The sequence below is a fragment of the Sinocyclocheilus rhinocerous genome, unplaced genomic scaffold, assembly GCF_001515625.1.
Source record: "Sinocyclocheilus rhinocerous isolate Xijiao unplaced genomic scaffold, SAMN03320098_v1.1 scaffold4039, whole genome shotgun sequence".
Classification (NCBI taxonomy): Eukaryota; Metazoa; Chordata; class Actinopteri; order Cypriniformes; family Cyprinidae; genus Sinocyclocheilus; species Sinocyclocheilus rhinocerous.
The window spans coordinates 213,259-226,896 of record NW_015648502.1 but is presented as its reverse complement, the minus strand read 5'-3'; the positions used below and the strand labels follow the sequence as shown (position 1 = coordinate 226,896).

The window sequence follows — 13,638 nt, the reverse complement described above, 5'->3', positions numbered from 1 at the left end:
TTTGCCCTGATAAACTCCTTGACTGAACTGGCAGGGTGTTTTGGGTCATTGTCCTGATGCAATGTGAAGCGCTTTCTGATGAGTCTGGTGGCATTTTCTTGAATATTGGTAGCCAAGATGGTTTTGTACCCTTTCAAATTCATTCTGCTACTGTCATCATACATGAAGTCATCATTAAAATTGAGAGGGCCTGTTCCAGAGACAGCCATGCATGCCCATGCCATGACACCACTTCCACCATGCTTTACAGATGAGGCTGTATGCTTAGGAGTGAATGAGAGCGAGTTTGAGAGCAGAGGCTGTATAGGGTGTTTCGGTGGCAGTGTGGCCCGAAACGCTTTTTGTAATGGCAGCTGAGAGGCTTTGCTGCCACTCTTAAACTTTCCATTTCATTTGGCCGGAGGGGTCACATGACAGCTGCAAACGAATGCCCTGAGGGCCTTCTGCTTTCACTTGACACTGACAAGCTGTGAGGGACTCCAACACCGCGGAAAGAAAATATTCCCTTTCCATGACATCACCCAGCCAGGAATGGAGGAAAGGGGGAGGACGGCAGGAGCAGGAGAGGAGGAGGAGGAGGGGGTGGCACAGCTGGTGACAGCCGCAGTACCATCTGCTCCTGACTAATAGTTCATGCTGCTTTACTTACACTCCCACTACTCAACAACAAGTGAACGAATGGGAAGCCTGCTGCAGAGGCCCGCCAAGACTTCAGAGATTCCTGATTGACAATGGCTCTCATCTTCTCCACCACTTCACTCTCATGTGATTCCTCAGAGCCCTCCGTTTCACTTCTCACCTCCAGCGATCAGCTCTGGGACGATCCAAGAGCCCTGAAAGCTGAGGCTACATCGTAGGGGATTCGTGTTGTTACTTTGTCATGTGACATTGACGACAGGTCTTAACCAGATGCAAAGTGGCAAGTTACCAGCAACAAGTAATATCTCTGTCCACAGTAAAAATGAAATATTTCAACATACTTGACACGAAAATAGTGTTCGCAATCCATTTTACTTTAATAATGGAATGTGAAACTGGAAAAATCTAGGATCTAATTTTTTCCACCTGTAATGGATTAGTTCTTAAAAAGTGGTCAGGTGGCTGAAGGAGTGAAAAATAATTGGGCTTGGTGACGTATTAATACAATTTGATAAAAGATTACAAAGGAAGCAATGCATGCACCAATAATAACATTTTGTCCAATACTGACAATAATTATTAATTTGTGGTGTTAAAATGTGACACTATTAAATAAAATATCTAAACATGTCTCTTCTATTCTAACAATATACCAATCATTAGTTCTGCACGATACAAGCAGATTTTTTGAAAAATTTAATTTTCCTCATAAAACTTACAATTGTGATTTAAAATGAGATTTAAAAAAAAAATGGGTTTGCTGTGCTTGTTTGTAAGGAACAATTTGGCCATACCTTTGTGATTATATCAATATGGCTAAATAATAATAATATTTATAATTATGATTATTATTATTAATTTCACTGCAAAATAAACAATTAAAATATAATAATAATAATAATTTTACATTACTGTAAAATTATAATACTAATATTTATGTCTGTCTTCATTTTTTTTTCTTTTTTTTCTTTTTTCAATCATTGATCATAGGTATAAGAAAATATACTTAAGTAAATACATGGTGTTTTTTTTGAATATATATATAGTTTTTTTTTTCTTTTTTCAATCATTGATCATAGGTATAAGAAAATATACTTAAGTAAATACATGGTTTGGAAGATGTTTTTTTTTTGTTACCCTTTATTTTATGGTGTAATTATACATTTAAGAACTGAGTAATATTAATTAACTACATGTACTTACTAAATGGTTAGGATTAGGGTTAGGCTTAGGAGAGTGCAATTACACATAATGTATTGTTATTATAATACTAAGTACATGTAACGTGTACCAAGGATACCTTTTAAGTAAATTATTACCTTTTTTATTCACCCTCTCATTAATAACACTGTTGTCAAGACTATTAGTTTAGTAATAGTTTAATGACACTGTCAAATTATTCAGTTAATCATATTACTAGATTATTTATAACTATATAAGAAACTTTTGTATAACCAAATTGCTCCGTTTGATAATTGGCAAAATGTCACAAAGGGTTTGGAGTACTTTGATTTGTTGATTGTTTTAAATTGTGCTGAATATATACCGGGATATAGAAAAATATCTTTACCATTCAACATACTTCTATTACATAATATGTATCATGATATTGCCTACTCTAAAAACAATCTTCTTGTGGAGTCAAGAGTCTAGACTACAGTGCACTGCACTCTCATGAAGAGCATGACAGGAAATGGAAGGATTTGTCCTTGAACGAAGGAGAGGGTGGAACAAATTAGTGTGCAGTCACTTGTCCCTGGGCTTTTTTCCCAGCATCCCTCTATTTTCCGCTCTCCGCCTCAAATACCTCATTGCTCCATACTGATTAGTAAGAGGCCTGAGGGAGTGACAGCTGCCTTTAAAAGATGCTTTTAAGACATAATAAAGCATTCAAGGGCCACTTTTAATCTTCATGCTGATATCTTTGTTATACCAGTGGCGAAGCTAGAAATCCTATAGTGAGCGGACACTGGTGAAATAAAGAAATGAGACCTTACATAAGGCATAAGAAAACACTTTGGGGTCCCAAAAAGTTGGACCACTGCCACCATTGCCAATATGTGGCCTCACTGCTGGTAAGTACAAATACAAATCAGCATTTAAACATTAATGGATTTCTGATTTTGGTATTGACGGTTCAGCTGTGGAGGTGATGGATATGTCTTACCTCAGTTAAGACTGGAGTGATGACAGTGGACAGACTCTGGGACAGAGGCCTCTTATTGGGCTCCTGTGGAAGCAGAAAACATCACACAGTGAGATAAAGAAACCGCTTACACGGCACAACAGTCAGATGTGGCCTTGAGCTCAGTCACCTACCTCCTCTCTTGTTGGACTGGCTCCGTTCTGCAGCTTTTTGGGGTCTTTCTCTCGAATGGTGAAGATCCAGTCATCACTGCCAAAGTCATTCCCACCGGATGCCTGGCCATCCGGTTCCCTGAGTGGAACAAAGACACGAAAGGGGATGCACCAGAAATGTATAAGATTTTAGGAGAGGGCCAAAAACAAGCAGGGGAGAAAAACTTTAATGATTGTGCAATCTAGATCATGTTAAAGACAATTATTTAACTTGTTTGATTAGTTAACTGAGCAGCTTGTGAGTAAACCACTTTCTATCAAATGACTGTATAATGGATGCTGTTAACTCTTGTTGACTCTTTAACCCTGGAGTAAAGTAATCCCAGATTAAGTTCTTAGATCTTCCACATTTCACACTCTTCATACTTGTAACTACTAACCTTTACTGGGTAGTAAAGCTTTAAAATTTCACACTGTATGTTGGGTTAACCTTAATGTTTTCACACATATACATATATATATATATATATATATATGAACATTTCTTGGACAAGAACAGCACACAACAATAATTTAAAACCTATTTTAATCCGTTCTCCATCTTTGTAAATGTAAATTTGCTATGATCATTCAATTTATCTTGTATTAGCTTTAATAATTAAAAGAAAAAAGTAATAATTTAACATGTTTACTTCATTTAGGCATTTTAACCATTTCTGAAAACGACGAAATTAAACAGCATGTAAATATTTCTGCTAGTTGCATTAACCCAGGGTTGAAAACCAGCTGAAAATAAAAATTCTGTTATTATTTCCTCACTCTCATGTCATTCCAAAACTCTTGACTCTATGTCTGTATAACAATACAATACAAGATACAATACAATACAATGTGAGATAAATAAAAGGGTAAATATCCTTTTACGTTCCACAGAAGAAAGAAACACATACTGTTTAGAAACAACATGAGGGTGAGTAAATTATCACAGAATTATTTGTTGGGTGGACTATTTCTTTAACATTTATAAAGAAGCATTTTAGTTGTGTTTTGAGTAGCGTACGAGTCAGATTCATCGGAGCTGGACTCCGCTCGGGACTGTTCGGCCTTCCAGCGCTTGTATCTGTCGATGAGCTCTGTCAGATAGGATGTTTTCTTCGCATAGCGCACGATGAGCTTGTGTTTCAATTTCTGAAAACGACGAAATTAAACAGCATGTAAATATTTCTGCTAGTTGCATTAACCCAGGGTTGAAAACCAGCTGAAAATAAAAATTCTGTTATTATTTCCTCACTCTCATGTCATTCCAAAACTCTTGACTCTATGTCTGTATAACAATACAATACAAGATACAATACAATACAATGTGAGATAAATAAAAGGGTAAATATCCTTTTACGTTCCACAGAAGAAAGAAACACATACTGTTTAGAAACAACATGAGGGTGAGTAAATTATGACAGAATTATTTGTTGGGTGGACTTTATTTGTAGAAGTATTTTAGTTGTGTTTTGAGTAGCGTACGAGTCAGATTCATCGGAGCTGGACTCCGCTCGGGACTGTTCGGCCTTCCAGCGCTTGTATCTGTCGATGAGCTCTGTCAGATAGGATGTTTTCTTCGCATAGCGCACGATGAGCTTGTGTTTCAGCAACTCTTTGGCTGTCGGTCTCTGAGAGAAAGATAAAAAAAAATAGATGGGTCCTTTGAAATGAAACTTCAGTTTTGTCTTTTGATGCAGGTACAATTATAGTACATGCCTTGATAAGCATGAAAAGATCGTGACCCGAGTAGCAGAAATAGAATAAACTGTTTTGCCAGAAGGATCAGTGAACCAGACAGGAGGAAATGACCTCTGGGAATCCCCTATGAGCATACTCACAAAACTGGGCTCTTTGTTTAGACAGGCCTCGACAAACTCTTTCAGAGGTTTGCAGTAGCTGCCCTCCAGTGTAGGGGGGTTGTTCTTTGGAATGAGGAACAGCACCTTCATGGGGTGAAGATCGGAGTGGGGCGGCTCTCCTTTAGCCAGCTCAATTGCCGTGATGCCCAATGACCAAATGTCAGCCTGGCAGGAAAAGCAAAAAAAATTAATGTGAACGGGCAATGTTTTCATGTCAGGTCATGTGGAAGTGGAACCGGTCATCGCTCATCTAAATGAATCATATGGAAAAACTGACAAGATATTAAAATTAACGCCAAATCCAGAGCCAGACGTCTGGCGCAATGATGGATTTCTAGCTAGCAAGTCAGTCTGGGCATGTCTACAGTGACCCTCACCTTTGAGTCATAGGCAGACTGTTTGATGACCTCTGGGGCCATCCAGAAGGGTGTGCCCACAAACGTGTTGCGTTTGATCTGCGTGTCTGTGAGCTGACCGGCCACACCGAAATCTGCCAGCTTCACCTCCCCTTGCTCTGACAATAATACATTTGCAGCTGAAAGAAACAAACAAGGAGGTCAAGTGTGCATTTAGTTAGAGTGTACCAACAAACAGTGAGATACGTTACGGTTTCAAACTGGGGTCTGGAAACCCCTCAGAGGGCCCAAAGGTGTGCTGAACAAAAACATTTCACATAATGCATTTTTAGAGCCTTTATAGTTTTAACATATTATACCAGTAATGTGTAAAATATTATATAATGTTTATACTACGGGGCCGAATGCTTGAACCTGATTGGCTGACGAACGTTCTGAGGTGTGCAATTATTTTCAGGGAAACGCACGGCGAACGTAGTTCCAGGCAGCTCTCTTGACCGCATTATAGTTCCATATCACTTCGCATAGTTAACTGTAATAACGGAAATTAGCATACAGTACCTATACAGTACACAGGAATTACTGCAATCACACGTGCTCGCACACTACGGTCACGCAGTTTGCACAAAAAGGTGTCGTCAGCGCTGCCCTTACGATTTTATCAGTTAGCCTATATAGTGTAGCAACTTAAAGGCTACACATGACATTTCTCACTAGCGAGGTAATAACAGCGCTGTTTAGAGACGCTGCTGCAGAACACTGTTGAGGGACGCACAGAGGTAGCCTAATTCACACAAGCTCTCTCTCTCTCTGTGTGTCTCTGTCTCTCTCGCTCTCTTTCTAATAACTTCATTAATAACTGCATTAGAATGCTATCAACGGCTCAAGCCTCCATTACCAGCTTTAAAATGACGTTTTGGAACTAGCAAAAGAGGCGTTGGATGAGATGCGGAAGAAATAATCCTACTCACAATAGCGATTTAAGTACAAAAACCAGACGAATCCTTTTAAATATATCATCTGATCGATGTCTTGAGGTGTGGTAACCGTAGCATAAGTGGAATAATTGACCCCGGGCCATTGAATTATTAGAAAAATAATGCACACCCGAGGTGGTGATGCGGCCACTCACACGTGGTCGTTACTCCACCACGGGCATGCCTTATTTTTCTAATAATTCAACGGCCCGTCGTCAATTATTCCTTACTTATTGAGCAAATTCGATATTACCAATTCATTATGATTTCTAAAGAATAGTCAGAAACCAGAAAATTCAATCTCATCACTGTATTGACAGAACTCGTTTTTAACAGTTTTGTAACATAGTTTTGTGGAAAAAAACTAAAGGGTTCATATCATATTCTGTCAACTTAATAGCAAATATTTTACTGTATGTCCAAATACATCAGTCAATATAATTTTGGAAATATTTATTTAACTTTGTTGTCTTAATTGTTTATGATAAATATCTGGATGATCATCAAGACATTTTAAAATCTCTGATTTATACATGTACTTCAGCCTTTTAACATACTGAAAAAAAACCCATAAAGGCCAGTTTACGCCAAAACAAATATGTGACCCTGGACCACAAAACCAGTCATAAGGGTAAATTTTTCGAAATTGAGATTTATACATCATCTGAAAACTGAATAAATAAGCTTTCCATTGATGTATAGTTTGTTAGGATAGGACAATATTTGGTCGAGATACATCTATTTGAAAATCTGGAATCTGAGGGTGCAAAAAAATCAAAATATTGAGAAAATCGCCTTTAAACTTGTCCAAATTAAGTTCTTAGCAACGCATATTACTTATCAAAAATTAAGTTTTAATATATTTACAGTAGGAAATTTACAAAATATCTTCATGGAACATGATCTTTACTTAATATCCTAATGATTTTTGGCATAAAAGAAAAATCCATCATTTTGACCCATACAATGTATTTTGGCTATTGCTACAAATATACCCCAGCGACTTAAGACTGGTTTTGTGGTCCAGGGTCACATATTTGGCGTGACAATTCAGTGTAATAAACATTTTAATTTGAAAGAACTGCAGTAAATGTCTCTGTTCAGACCAACCAAACATTTGCATGCTATCATTGAGACAGATTTTCTTTTTTTGGGCAAAAAAAAAAAAAGTGTGTGTTCTATTCTTTTCCATCCCACTGTGAAGAAAACTGGCCAACCAATATTATCTGCATTTTAGTAAAATGTCAGAGCAGCTGCTGTTACCTAAAATCATGACTTGGTGGTGCTCATGAACAGTATTTTGTTAAACGGCAGTGAATAGCAGAGAAAAAATCCAGAACTGGGTTTCCTGACTCTGTACTCTTGTATTTAGTGTTATTTGATAAACATTATTGGGGGGAAAAAATCTAAACACTATTTCAAAAACATTTAAATATGTTTGACTTTCTTTCTTCACAGTGACAAGTAGGTGTCAGAAGCAGAAAGTTGCTCAGCATTTTGTATAATGGAGTAACCGTGGCAACTGCTGACGTTTTTTAATACAATAAACTGAAAAGTCAAATCACATACGAAAATCTGAATTTTCATCTTGCGTTGGTGTGAATCAGCCTTAAAGGCTGCAATAATATGCAAAAAACCAAATCAATAACAACAGACTATTTCTGTTCATGAATGAAGCTGTACAACTGATAATGTATACTTGCTAATAACTGCTAATAATTATTTATATATGTTGTACAACCAGACAAAACCTCCTCAAAACCGTTCAATGTAGAAGCTTGGTACTACTTTGAAAATGAAACTTTGCATCTCGGTGGACTGATAAAAAAAAGTGCATCCTGACTCCAGAAAGTTGCAAAGGAGAACTTGAAATTTTCTCTTTCATTTCTGTGTGTGCAATATCGTTTAAGGTCAAGACGACCTTGATTCTACCATCCATACCTTTGATGTCTCTGTGGATCTTCTTCTCAGAGTGTAGATACTCCAGGCCTTTCAAGATCTCTCTCAGGATGGTGGCGATCTGCGTTTCGTCTAAAGCACCAGGCTCCAGCTGAAAGTGAACAATGATTAACCACAAGCCCTGGCTGATCATGACAACAAAAAAAATACATATCATTTTGTATAAAACAAAAAATAGTGATATTAGGTTCAAACCTAATGTGTATGTTTTACACTTGTAAAACCACGTCTTTAAGAGGAAAATTCTACACAAGTCATTATAAACATCACAAAAGCTACATAAAATGTATGTGTTATGCATGTATTATGATTTTTAAGGTTTATCAAGAATAAAAGTTCTGCATCGTACCAAATCCAAGGCAGATCCACCACCTAAATACTCCATGATGATCCATAACTTTGAGTCCTACAGCAAGAGAAAGATGAAGAGGAATTGGACGTTGAAAGGCGAGAAAAACCCATCAACTCACAAATAAGCAACAACAGCTTTTCCAGAGGAGTCGGGGCTTTTGCTAGTGAGAGGGTAAATGTGTAATCCTAATCTCTCCTTTAATTTGGGATTAGCTAGACAGAGAGAGGGAAGAGGGAAAATTGGGTTACATACCTCCCACCTCACATGATGAGCTTAGAGTGAGAGAACGTGAGCCTGTGTGTGTGTGTGTAGAAACTGAAAATGAAGAAGCACGCCGAGAGCCTCTTAAAAGTGAACGATTAATTTATTGCACCTAATGGTTCACCACAGCGCAGCTACAAAGTTCTGTGTGCTCTTTCATCTTTCTGTGCTGAGCGCTTTTGTGTGTCTCTCTCACTTTTGCACCTGAAATAATGAATTTATGCTCTTCTGCACACTGCAGTACTGGCAAGCCACGCTGAAACTAAGATGCACACTTTTTTTTTTTTTGGTATATGCACATACCAACCCCTAATCCTAATTACTAAACTTCGGTGCATATCTCACACTAAGGGTGGGTGATCTTCCTAAAATATCATATATCAATCTTATAACACAAAATCACAATCTGAATTGTAATCTTCCCAATTTTGAGATGTACTCCCCCAGCATAAACCAGCAAAGGACCAGCATAAACCAGCATCAAAACATACCTAACCAGCATATGCTGGTTTTTTTCAACAGGGCTATCGAGAATATCTAACAAGCCTGAAGACTGTCTATTTGCACAATTTGAAACACAGATATTGCATTAAACAATCAGTTGTCAAAATGGCAATTAAAACCAGAGTTAAACTGTAAAACACTTCATAGTCTTCACCAATTAATTAAATATACACTGGTTCTTTCTTATTAAAGCTACTAATATTATTCAGTCAAAAGCAGTAAGTGACTTTTTTATTGTTTGATTAACGTTAATAACAGACAGCAGCAGGTTTGCATTAGGTTATGTGAGGATGCGATGATGTAATAAACTGACACGCATCCGATTTCTTTCCCAACTGTTTGTTCACTTAGGACATAACTGACTGACTTTATGGAAATACTCGCCAAGATGACATTTTTTACATAATGAACAAGCAGTTATAAAATGCTGCAAATTTCAGTGGTTAAAATCCAGTAACTTCAAGTGGAATCTATGCAATCAGTCTTTAAGACAAGCAGTCATAAATTTGTCGTCGTCAAAATCCAGTAACATTAATTGGAATTTACGTGATCGGGAATTTCACACATGGGTGAAATATTTCCCCCCCCCAAGCAGATTTCGCAACAAGTTCAAGTTGGTCACGCAAATTCGCCGCATTGACCAACAGAAAGCCGCTTGATTTGAAAGTGCCTCCTGTGTGAGCTGTCTTTCAAACATTGCAACAATCCTGACAATAAACAATGAATCTATTTTTCCCCATGAAACTTTGGCGAATTTTATAAGGTGTGGTCTTTGGGGGAGGGGAACTGAAGGAAACAAATCTGTTATAAGAATTATCGTATTTCCCCTGCAGTGTAAATAATGCTACAGAAACTACAGATCTTTTAACATGGGACAGTAAAAATGCACCTAGAAACCACACAAAACATCTAAACAACCATCCAGGATATCTTGGCACGTTCCTAAGCCATTCGGAACAACTTAGCAATGGATTAGCAAACACTGCCACAGTTAATTAACAGTGAGTTTTGCACAGGCAGGAAAATGTACCTAGTTTAAAATCTAAAGAAAAAAAAAACAGTAACATGTGCTCTACAATTCAAACCAGTTATTTCACTACCTGTTCATCGTTACAGATCTTCAAAGTAATAACTGATGCTACGGGCTGTGTTTCTCTCCCAAAAATACATGTCGTATATTTCCCCAGGCAGAAATGACAGCTGCCGTCTGTGCTTCTCTCTTTCTGGCTAGCAGCTTTAAACGCACAACAAATAGAAATGTGACTTCACTATGGTTCCTTTTAACTTGAGCATTAATTTTCTGCTTCCATTTGTGATACCGGGGCTAATTCAGCTTAAGTTTAATGTTGAGAATCCCAACTCCATATGGGGCATCAAAGATTATGAACATTTGGCGCATGCTGTGGTCGAGGAAGAGAGAGCGCGAGACAGAATGGCTGAAATGGTTTCAAGGCTGATTTAAAGAACACCCACACACGCTAGTTTTACACTTCTTCACAGTGGGAAGTGGACTGATCATGCCGCCTGACGGCCTGCCAAATAGTAATAAGGTCATCGGTGTGAGCTCAAGTCATATTGATCTGTCTGAATTCTACATTAACCGAAAAATAAAGAGAAATGTGGTGTGATGTTTTTACTCTCTAACAGCTTTCCTTTACAAATCCTGCCAAAAGGTGCCATTACACACAGTAATGTAGGCCTATGTAATACAGGAAGCACATTTCCCTAATTTAGCTAACTAGCATGGAACAAAACATGGTCAACTTCTCATAAATATGAACATGAAGCACAAAAACATTGCACATCAATCTCCAAATATAGCTGCCATTTGTTAAACTAGGAGTAGTAGTAATATGGGACCAAAAATGTGCTTTTAATTACATGTTGTCATGAACAACACGTCACTACAGACATCGATGTAAATTTCATGAACTCTAAAGTTTAAAGTGTTCATGCCATACCGAATACAAAATGATAACTTTTGCGAGTTGAGCAATTCATTAAAAAACAGGTCCTTAACACTCAATTGCTCATGAATCAGACTACACTGGTTGTGCTGTATGTTTGTTTTATGAGGTCAGCTCAATAAAGAAGCAATTTCTTGCCATTATTCTGAGGCTTGTTGATATTTTATATAATCATTTTCAATTTAGACTTTAAAATGAGTAAAACATTTATTTTGTGGTGGCACCATAGATTCAGCTCTATGGTCAATTTAACAGGGTTCATGTGTGAAAGGATAAATGGTCAGCTTACATAAACTATACAATTCAAATATTTTGAAATCTCTATGCAACATTAATATATTTATTCACTAATGTTCAAAAACTAAATTGTTCAAAGATTTCAGTAAGAATTATGTCACAAAGGATTTTGTTTTAAATAAATAAATGCTGTATTCTTCAAACTTTGTTGCAAATGGAAGATACTTGAGTGAACAATGACATCTGGGCAGAACTTTGGCACAAGTTTCTTAATAAACGGACTTTCTGTAGCACTTCAAATGGTTTTGATTAGCAGTTCTCACAGATCTTCGTATCAAATTGTTCCCATTACCTCAAACCTAGTTTCAGTCTTATCTAATCATTTACTGTCCAGTCTCGAAGTTACCACGTTTTCTTATTTGCAAACTTCAGATGAAGCTTTTTCTTTTTCTTTCTACTTACAAGGCCCACAATCCAGCCTGCTCTGCTGTCGTTTGGCATATACTATTGAACAAAGCTGCCAGTTGAGGACCTGAGGGGTGTCTGTTCCTCAAACTCTGGTGTCCTCTTGCTGGCATGCATCTGGGCCGTCCCTTTCTCTCCGTCCTGTTTAAATCCAGTATGCTGTCTTGATTCAAGAGAGTATTGTACACTCACAGATGGAACAGCCTTCATCTCTCTAAAGAACAATAGACTGTTGAGCTTCTAGAGAAGCTGTTTCTTTGAAGCCAAAATTGGACTATAGAAATGTCAGTGTACTGGCATCACTTCAGCAACAGAAAAAAGACATTGTGTTGCCAATTCCATACTTCATTAAGTAGAACAACTGTTTTCAACTGTGGTAAGATAAACAAGCTTTCTTTAGTACCAAATTAGAATAAGAAAAAGTGACTACTTGAGGATGGAGGGTACAGTGTTTTCTTATAAGCTGGAGTAATGAGGCTTTTAAATCAGAGGTTAAAGCTGAACAGTTCACCCAAAAACGAAAATACAGTCATCAATTACTCGCCTTCCTGTCATTCCAAACCCATATAAAACCCACATCATATATGGTAAACAGCAGCTCAACCGTACTTGCTTAATGCACAAAAACAAACCTCAATGGTTCTTGCGGAGGCTCCAATGTGCTTGCGTGACATGCGAGAACAAACCTCATGTCAGGCAAGCACTTTTGAGATTCTGTTTACCATATTTGATGTACTCTATGCATGTCCATTGATCAATGTTTATATGTGATTAAAAGCCTAAATTAAATCTGCTCATCATAAAAAACGATTGTGTCTCTTCATAAGACTTCATAAACTGCTCGATTCAGGTTGATTTATTTTACAATATTCTTATGAATCTTTTGATGCATCTAATTTTTGGACAATGGAGGGACCAAAATCTCTCAGGTTTCATTAAAAATATCTTAAAGGGGTCATCGGATGCCCATTTTCCACAAGTTGATATGACTCTTTAGGGTCTTAATGAAAAGTCTATAACATACATTGGTTATAATTTCTCAATGGTAGTGTAAAACAATACCCTTTTTACCCTGTCAAAATCAGTTCTTTTCAGAGCAAGCCGTTTTCTTGCATGCCGCTTTAAATGCAAACTAGCACGTTATTAGGAAAGGCAATTTGCAAAGATTCATAAAAAAAACCTTATACTCAATTCTTCTGGAGGTGAAGCTGGATCACGAATGATTCGCGCGAACATAGACGCATTTAGGTAGATCGGGGGGGTGCATTCCCTTCAAATACAAACGTAATCCACTGCATCTTCAGTGGCTCAGATGTCGGGAGTTAATGACGACTGCTATGCTCCTTATTACATCCAACAACAAAACACTTAAATCGCTTAGGAGTCATTCTTGCATCGGCGTCGAAACAATGGCGGACTGATGACAGCTCACTCAGGGCGGGTCTAAGGTAAGACGGCCGTGTCAATCAACAATCGTGGGAGGGGTCTTGGTCTGTGTGACATCACACAGACAAGAAGCTGAGAACGGCTTGATTTGAGAAAAGGGTAATGATTTTAGTAGATTAAAAAAAAAACACTGGGTGGATTTTTATCATTATAGGGTGGTGGTGTTCACACACTGCCAACACACATTTCAGTTCAAACAGTTTGTGAAAGTGCATGTCGCATCCGATGACCCCTTTAAAGGGGTCATATGATGCTGCTAAAAAGAACATTATTTTGTGT

The 13,638-nt window shown here is 37.7% G+C and overlaps 1 protein-coding gene across 1 annotated transcript in view; it reads right to left on the bottom strand.

The window, feature by feature from the left end:
* The window catches only part of LOC107709742 (serine/threonine-protein kinase 24-like), a 26,362-nt gene that overhangs the window by 4,333 nt on the left and 8,391 nt on the right, over nt 1-13,638 (bottom strand). Inside the window, exons 3-9 of the mRNA XM_016514344.1 lie at nt 8,477-8,533; nt 8,110-8,218; nt 5,213-5,370; nt 4,815-5,000; nt 4,459-4,604; nt 2,959-3,076; nt 2,807-2,869 (exon numbers count right to left, since the gene is read on the bottom strand). Coding sequence (XP_016369830.1) covers nt 2,807-2,869; nt 2,959-3,076; nt 4,459-4,604; nt 4,815-5,000; nt 5,213-5,370; nt 8,110-8,218; nt 8,477-8,533 — 837 coding nt within the window. The remainder of the gene's footprint in view (nt 1-2,806; nt 2,870-2,958; nt 3,077-4,458; nt 4,605-4,814; nt 5,001-5,212; nt 5,371-8,109; nt 8,219-8,476; nt 8,534-13,638) is intronic.